This window comes from Bison bison, unplaced genomic scaffold, assembly GCF_000754665.1.
Source record: "Bison bison bison isolate TAMUID 2011002044 unplaced genomic scaffold, Bison_UMD1.0 scf7180017861828, whole genome shotgun sequence".
Lineage (NCBI taxonomy): Eukaryota > Metazoa > Chordata > Mammalia > Artiodactyla > Bovidae > Bison > Bison bison.
The window spans coordinates 224,254-233,534 of NW_011492400.1; the positions used below are offsets into that span (position 1 = coordinate 224,254).

The 9,281-nt window shown below is 38.3% G+C and overlaps 2 protein-coding genes across 2 annotated transcripts; one reads left to right on the forward strand and one right to left on the reverse strand.

Moving 5' to 3' along the window:
• Positions 1 to 1,386: 1,386 nt before the first annotated feature.
• LOC104983160 (olfactory receptor 5L2-like) lies at positions 1,387 to 2,323 on the reverse strand. The gene is given in 2 exon segments (XM_010832627.1): positions 1,387 to 2,151; positions 2,153 to 2,323. Coding segments are annotated over 2 exon segments (936 nt in total).
• Positions 2,324 to 4,030: 1,707 nt separating this feature from the next.
• On the forward strand, positions 4,031 to 8,903 carry LOC104983169 (olfactory receptor 5D18). The gene is given in 3 exon segments (XM_010832631.1): positions 4,031 to 4,148; positions 8,148 to 8,380; positions 8,382 to 8,903. Coding segments are annotated over 3 exon segments (873 nt in total).
• Positions 8,904 to 9,281: the final 378 nt, after the last annotated feature.

The window sequence follows — 9,281 nt, forward strand, 5'->3', positions numbered from 1 at the left end:
GAACCTCTGGAGACAAAGAATCAAAAGGTTCAGCTCCAAATCAGATTTTAGAGCATGGGAAAAACAAATGCTTACTCACAAGAGAAAAAAGAAAAAAAAAAAGGAAGAAATTACAAGGATAAAGATTTTAGATACCAGTGCATTCCAGATTCAAAAATAATACAGATTGTTTAAACTATACAATAGCATCATTTGGGAGATAAGAAACTAAATGTTTAATTTGGACATAATTCAGACAGAAGAACCTGAAAATCTGCAAGGAAATAAGGCAATATTTCTCAACTACAGATGATTATGAACCTCCCCTCCCCCCACATGGACATTTGACAATATCTAGAGGTGTTTTTGATTGTCATAGTGAATGTACTAGAGTGATTGGACAGAGGTCAGAGATGCTGCTATACATGGTAGCATGCACAGGGTAGCTCCCTATAAAAATAAAAATCCAACACAAAATATCAATAGTACCAAGCCTGAGAAACTCTGAAAATTATAATCAATAAATAATTTATAACAATAAGAATTGACTTGGGAAGATTTCCTTCTGATTAATCCTTAAATCCTTGGATGTCTGAACACACAGAGCCATCAAGAGTTCTCACTGTTATGTGGGACCTCTTGCCTTTAATGCTGAAACATCTAGAACCAGTTGGTTCTAGGTTTGAGAAGTAGAGATGATCTTACCAGAAATGTTAGTCTAAGGAAGAAGTCTTGTTCATAAGGAAAGATAACTAAAAGAAATTAATTATCTGGTGTGTATGACTCACAGCTCTAAAGCAAGGATAGCTCCAGGTGAGCTGAGATGTGCCACATTGTTAACACCTCATACCATTGCCACCACGTGTTTGTCAAAACCTCTGCACAACAAAATAAATGATCAACAGAGAGAAGAGGCAGCAGAGTGGGAGGAAATATTTGCAATGCATGCATCTGATAAAGCAAGGGTCCTCAAACTCCAGGATTTAATGCCTGACAATCTGAGGTGGGTCTGATAATAAAAGTTTTACAGCAAACTAAATATGTGTGTCTTAACAGCCCATTACCCAAACCCATTTAAAACATTGTAGGTTGATCAAAGCAAAGAAGTAGGCTGCAAATTTTGAAATAAGTTCAATTCTATTCTTATAAGTTGACAAGGTACAAAGATTGTTGTTCAGTCACTAAGTCATGTTCAATACTTGTGATCCCACGGGTTGCAGCTCATCAGGCTTTCCTGTCCTTCCCTATCTCTTGCAGTTTGCTCAGACTTATGTCCATTGAATCAGGGATAAGTGAGTCAAAAAGACTCACTCCAAGGTACCCTCTTCTTGACTGATCTTCCACTTCAAACACTGAGTCCACCATTTCACCCTTCTGCCAGCCTCTGATTTGGGACTTAGAGTCCCACTAGGAAAATATTTTGGAGCTCACCACTTTTCTGAGAGCTTCTTTCACATCTTTGTTCCTCAGACTATAGATCAGGGGGTTCAGTATGGGGATCACTACAGTGTAGAACACTGTGGCCACTCTGTCAATGTCCATGCTGTTTCCAGAGTGGGGCCAGCAATAAATGATAAGGATTGTTCCCTGTAAGACAGCAATGGCAGCGAGGTGGGAGGCACAGGTGTAAAAGGCTTTGCACCTTTCCTCTGCTGAGTGTATCCTCAGGATGGTGATGAGAAAAAACAGGTAAGAGATAAGGATGATCACGCTTGTAATGATCTCACTGAAAGTGGCCACAGTGTATAGCACCAATTGATTCACAGTGACATCAGAGCAAGCAAGAGACAACAGAAGGGGAATATCACAAAAGAAATGGTTGATCACATTTGATCTGTAGGATGGGATCTGAAGATCTAAACACAAGTGAATCACAGAACATACAGTACCATTGAGATAGCAACAAGACACCAACTCCATGCAGAGATTTCGGGACATGGTGACCATGTAGAGCAGTGGGTCACAAATGGCCACAAAGCGGTCATAGGCCATCACTGCCAGCAGAATGACTTCAGTTACCACAGATGTGCAAAACAGGTAGAATTGCACAGTGAGTTCCAGGAAGGAAATAACTTTGTCTTCTTTTAAGATGTTAGCTATCATCTTTGGTGTGCTGATCATGGAGTAACAGAAATCCACAAAGGACAAGTGGCTAAGGAAAAAGTACATGGGGGGTGTGGAGTCTAGAGCTGACCTGAATCAAGGCAATCATGCCCAGGTTTCCCCAAACTGTGACTCCATAGATGGAAAGAAACAGCAGGAAAAGGAAGAGTCTGAGCTCAGGGGCATCTGAGAATCCAAGGAGGATGAAGTCTGTCACAGCAGTGCAGTTTTCCTCATCCATGTCCTCACTTTACCATGGTTGCAGAAAAATATTAATAGTTATTCTTCATTGGATCACTCCCAATTAGCTACTAAAAAGGACATGAGAATAAATAAGATAGTCAACTTTTTTCAGTAAAGAAACAAAACATTGATATTTTGAAGCTTAGGAAAAGTTCAGATATAGTAGCCCACAAATGCATAGAGCAGAGCTCACATTTATATTCACAGATCACATGAAATAATTCACATCCATGAAAACCTATGTGTTTATTTAAACTAGATCTACACAATTTTTAGCTTGGAACCGAATCATTAGAAAGACATCAAATGTTATTTAGTTAGCCATATTTGAAATTTAAATATCTTTTTTTTTTATTTGTAGACTTTTTAATCAGTTATTGACATACTGGGATCTCTGGGGATTTTTTTTTTTTAACACTACACAGGAAATTTCTTTCTTTCTTTTGATGAAATGATGAGAAGTATGCTTATTTAAGATTATTAACACACAAGCATCATGTTTTTATTATTACCCTTTAAATAGAAAAGTGAATTTTATACTCTCTTTTAGCATGCTTTTTCTATACAATTAGCCTAATGATTTTTAAATTATGGTATACAATGTTAGTCATTGTTCAAGGAATTGTTACTTAGGTCTAAACTTTCTGAACTGTGACTGAAGCCTTCTAATACCTATTTGCCAAATGAATTCACTAATATATTCAAGATATAAAATTTGTGAATATTAAATTAACACAAGTTCTTATTGCCACATTGCACTATTATTTATGATAGGAACTTAGAAACAAAATGTCAAAGAGCAGGGTAAAAGTGGTGCTACATGTATGTTATGGGAAATTATGCAGGTTTCAAAAGAGCTTTCAATGACCTGAAAAGTGACTAAGAAAATGGCAAGTTAAAAATAGAAAACCAGATCACAAAGATATAATACAGCATATCTATACATGTCATAGTCATATTTAATTCTCAAACCATCCAAGAAACATAAATATTTTTACCAATATTTTACTCCAATTGCTTTAAAAGTGCATTCAGAAATTTGCCTACTTTTTTTTAATAAAGGAGAGATATATTCAAACCCTTTGATATGTAGAAAATGCCAACAAAGGGTAAGACCATGCTTATTTATTCTCTCTCCTGATCCTAAGTAACAATAAAATGACTTAGTAGCACCTACTACTTATTCCTGGAGGAAAGGGAATCTGGACTAAAAGTCAGCACAGCCAGATTTTTCCTTATTCTTCAAATAACTTGAAAGAGGTAAACGATATGTGAATTAAGGAATCCTGGTTTGAATACAAATAATAATTCTGATGACATGCATTGTTCTCTTAAATGGCCAGTAATAAGTGAGTTGTCTTTTCTGATTTTGAAGTAGTAAACAATTTTGAAAACCTTTTCCTGCTTTTTTAAGTTTTAAAGATAAAAATTTGGCTGCTGATTACTTATAGAGCAGGAGTGATGTTGATCCCTGTTGTACATTTGTCAATGTCTGGAGTTACAGTTGGCTGTCACAACAGGAAGGGGTGCTCCTGACATCTAGAGGGCAGACTACAGATGCTGCTAAACAGTTTGCAGGCACAGGGTGGCATCTCCTTCCCCATTCCCAGCCTCCTCACACACCCACAACATAAGCAAAACCCAAAATATAATCTGGCCCCAAATGTTAACAGTATCACATTTGAGAAAACTGTTGTAGCGATACATGGCCTTGGCACAAGATCAAACTACTGGCTCTCCTGTCTGCTTCAGAGGTGGTTCACATGCCTCTGCTCCTCCATCCGCAGTCCTGAGGACCCCTCACCACCACTCTCAGCATCAGGGTGACTCTCAGGAGAATCTCCCTGCTATCTTTCCCAGGTTCTGTGGATGGAGTTAATGTGAGAGAAGAAGAGGGAAGGGGAGAGGAATCAAGCATGTTCCCCAACTGGCTCACACTCTTTCCTCTGTTACACTAATAGCCATTACAAGATATTTCATTCTACAGATCGAATTGCTCCCATTTCCTGTCGAGATCATTTTTCAGTAGGTAAAGGGAAAACACTTTCATAGAGTTCTCCAAAATTGGCATTTGTTAAAACACTCTCCAAATACAGACTTTTAAAAATTAATTCTGATGTAATTTCCCTCTTCTACAATTCCTCCTTCCCTGACACGTGGCTAATAATAAATCAGCCTCATTAGAAAATAAACAGAGAAGTTTCCAGACATCAGGAAATATCATTCAGTCCACTCCTACCCAAAACATAGTCCAACCAACCTGTTGATAAGTATTGCTCCCCATGTTTCTGAGGATGCGATGAGGGAAAGTGTCACAGGCTTTATGTTTTCATGCCTGTGTATCCAGGGGGCCCACGTCCCTTGAGATGCCAGAACCAGTCATTTATCTCTGTGGGATCTCAAACAGATATCAGGAAAACAACATCGTCTTGGGACTCAAACAATGAATGGCTTTCATAAGATGTAAAAAGAGGGGGGAAACTCTCCTGAGTTGGTAAATGTTATTGTAAGACAACATGACTCCTTTCAGAGTTTATGATAAATTAGAGTGTTGTATGCCTCATCCAAACATTGCACTATGAACCAGATAATGTTGCCATTATGACATATGTGAATGAGTCTTATAAACTCTGCCAGTCTTACACTCAAAGCTCCTTTCTGGAGGACATAGGGTCTAAAGACACAACAGCATCCTACCAAATACCAGAAAGGGGTGGGAACAATGAATCTCCTTTGTTGAGAATAATAGCAACTGCTCACACTTACTCACCACTTTCTATGTGTTAGGTACTGTTCTGAACATAACTATTAACACATTTCTTTTTAAGTACAGTTATGCAGCTTTGTTAAAGTGGCGTTGAGAGACAGGCAGTTGTCACTTGCACAAAGTCATAATGGAATCACCGATAGAATGAGCATATGTGTTGCATTTTGGTTTCTGCAACCATATGGCTCTGTGAGGAAGAGCAGAGCTGATGGACGGTGCTGGATGCAGACCCTACTCACTGCAGAGTCTGTTTATGTGTCTGCCTGCAGGGTCTCTCCCAGGTCTGCTGCTTCTCTGCCCATGTAATCTTTTCCTAAACCAACAGGGTTAGAACGATTCGATGTGGTTTGTGCTCCTAGATATAACAAACATTCACAAACTCCATGACTCTAAATAGTACCAAGTAAATTGATTTCCAAATTCTCAACAGCTTTCATGTGTTTCCCTAAAATTGATTCATCTGACAATTTCCTGAGATTGTGGAGTGTTTCTGCCTCTCCATTCCACCCAGTACTTTCACTATTCCTTTTGTTTCACTTTTCAAAAGTAAAGATTCCTGTTATCCATTCACATATTATTGTGAGAATTACCCTAATTAAAAAACTAATAGCAAACTTCCAAAATCTAAAACATAAGAACACTGTGAAATGCTGTGTTCCATGAAGCCTGAAATTTGTTTGAATTAAGACATTTCAAAAGCAGAGACATTACTTTGCCAACACAGGTCTGTCTAGTCAAGGCTATGGTTTTTCCAGTGGTCATGTATGGATGTGAGAGTTGGACTGTGAAGAAAGCTGAGTGCCGAAGAATTGATGCTTTTGAACTGTGGTGTTGGAGAAGACTCTTGAGAGTCCCTTGGACTGCAAGGAGATCCAGTCCATTCTAAAGGAGATCGGTCCTGAGTGTTCTTTGGAAGGAATGATGCTAAAGCTGAAACTTCAGTACTTTGGCCACCTCATGCAAAGAGTTGACTCATTGGAAAACACTCTGATGCTGGGAGGGATTGGGGGCAGGAGGAGAAGGGGACGACAGAGGGTGAGATGGCTGGATGGCAACTCTGACTTGATGGCCATGAGTTTGAGTGAACTCTGGGAGTTGGTGATGGACAGGGAGGCCTGGCGTGCTGCAATTCATGGGGTCGCAAAGAGTCAGACACGATTGAGTGACTGAACTGGACTGAGCTGAAGACATTTCAAGCCCATGGTATGACTTCTTGTTTCCTTCTAGATTATATAACTTTCTTTTCTCAGAAAATACGGGCATTGGACATGTATTTTAGCCAGTACAGTGATGTTTTGGTATTATATATAAAACTCATTACTATTATATATAGTAAATTCATGATGATATCTCATTAGCATCATTTTTTTGTCATTGTTCTTATTATACTCTGAAAGCGTTGCCACAAAATGCATCTCCCTGGAGAGAGTCTCATGGCAGAAAGACTAAAAAGACAACATTATCTGCAGTGATGTTTATATTATCTATGCAACCCACTCATAGAAAACTGCTTTGCATATCTATCTTAAAGACAAAGCAGAAACTTTTCTTAAAATTGATTTAAATATAAATATTTAACTGAAATTTATTTTATAGGTATTGATAAGTTAAGTACTACAAATAATAAGATCTAAGTTTTTGATAACCTGTATTTATATAACATAAGATCATATTGTTTGAGTGAATCATTTCATCAAAAGATTCAATGACACCAACAATATGTCAAATTTTCTAAATTTTTTAATTGTACATTTTAACTGAGCTGCTTCCAAGCAGAAGGAAAGCAGAAATGTTGAATTTATATATGATAAGACTTGGGAAGGTGATTGTGGCTGCATCATGAATTAAAATCAGTTGTATTTTAAGACAGCACAACAAACTACTCCAAAACATAGGAGTTAAAAAGAGCTGTTTATTGTTACACAGCTGTTTATAGTTACTTATGTAACTGAATCACAGTTACATAAGTCACTCAGGCAGTTCTGATGATCTGATCCAGAGGTGACTGCTCTTCACTAGTATGTTTGTGAAAGTCTCTCAGTCATGCCCAACTCTGCGATCCCATGGACTTCTCCATGTTTGCCATCTTATGGAGTTCTCCAGGCCAGAATACTGGATAGGGTAGCCTTTCCCTCCTCCAGGGGATCTTCCCAACCCAGGGGTCGAACACAGGTCTCCCACACTGCAGTGGATTCTTTACGAGCTTAGGCACAAGGGAAGCCCAAGAATACTGAAGTGGGTAGCCTGTCCCTTCTCCAGCGAATCTTCACGACCCAGGAATCAAACCAGGGTCTCCTGCATTGCAAGAAGATTCTTTACCAACTGATCTATCAGGGAAGCTGGTATGTTTATGTGTGTTATTAGCTTGTTAGGCTTGGTGATCTAAGAGAGCTCATACATCAGTCTGGAGGTTGGCTAGATGCTGTTTCATGGGATAGTGTTGTGACCTATATTGTTTATTTACCAATATGCTAATCTGTGCTTGTTCACATAACTTCTATTCTAAGAGTTTGTGCAAATTCCAAGGGATTTTGACATTGCTACAGGACTTTCTTGTAACTGACACAATATTTCACTTCAAGAACCTTATGTTAGCCAAAATCACTAACAAAAGTAGCCTAATTTTTTTTAATGGAGGAATTGATTTGACCATTTGATCAGAAGAAAAGGAAAATGTGGGCATGCCTAGTTAAGTGGAGAATTGGGATCATGCTTGAAATATATCACACAGGGTAAAAAAAAAAAAAAAAAAAAAGTCCTTTTGAAAGACAGAATCTCCAAAAATTTAGCCTTAAGCAAACTGGAAGACAATCTAATTTTGTTTAAAGTGTTACTTTGAAAAATTTGGTGAAAGATCATTTTAAAAAATTAAATGAAAGATCGACATGTCAGTACTATTCCAGCACAATTTCTGACAGAGTTTCTATTCCCATTTACTGTTAATACTCCCAAATATTCTCAGTATTTTCATCTATTAAAAAGTGGGCATTGAGAAATTTGTTTAGACATATTGAGCAGAGAAGAAGGGTGTTTAAGTTATTCAGGCAAAAGTGAGATATTGACTTTTCTTATTCCCCCATCATTGCTCCCAAGACCATGGTGAACCTCATGGTAGAAGACAGAACCATTTCATTTGTAGGTTGTGTAATACAATTCTTTTTATTCTGTACCATTGTGGTGACTGAGTCCTTGTTATTAGTTGTGATGGCCAATGACCGCTTCGTGGCCATCTGCAACCCTCTGCTCTACATGGTGGCCCTGTCCCCGAGACTCTGTGTGATGTTAGTGGGTTGGATCTTATGCCTTGGGTGTAGCTTACTCCTTGACATTCACATGTTCTGTTACCAAATTATCATTTTGAGGTTTCAACACAATCAGTCACTTCTGTGAGTTCTCCTCCCTGCTTTCCCTCTCTTGCTCTGATACTTATTTCAACAAGTATTTTTTTTTCTCCACCTTTAATGAGGTCAGCTCACTCTTCGTCATTCTCCTGTCTTATGTGTTTATTGTTGTTACCATCCTCAAAATGCCTTCAGCCTGTGGTCACCGCAAAGCCTTCTCCACCTGTGCCTCCTGCCTGACCACCATCAGCATCTTCCCCAGCACCATCCTCTTCCTCTACTCTGAGCCCAACTTCGCAACCTCCAGGCACACAGTCAAAGTGGCGTCTGTGTTTTACACAGTGGTTAGCCCCATGTTGAATCCCCTGATCTACAGTCTGAGAAATAAGGATGTCAAGGACACAGTCTCCAAGATCATGAAATCTAAAATATTTCTTATTGAGCATTATTATAATAGTAGAGTTATATAGTGTGCCTGCAGAGATTGGATTTTAAAGATACATTTAGATTAATGAAGAGTGAATGCTGTAAAATTTGTGAATGCTGGGCTTGGAGAAGGATTGGGGGAAGGATAGTTAGAGTGGTTGGGATGGATATGTACATTCTGTTACATTTAAAATGTATAGCCAACAAGGATATAGCACATGGAACTCTTCTCACTGTTATGTGGCAGCCTTGATAGGAGAAGTGTCTGCGGGTGAAAGGACACATGTGTGTGTATATATATATATATATATATATATATATATATATATATCTGAGTCCCTTCACTTTTCACCTGAAAGTATCACAACATTGTTTGTTAAAAGGCTATATCTGAGTATAAAATAAAATGTTAAAAAAATGTA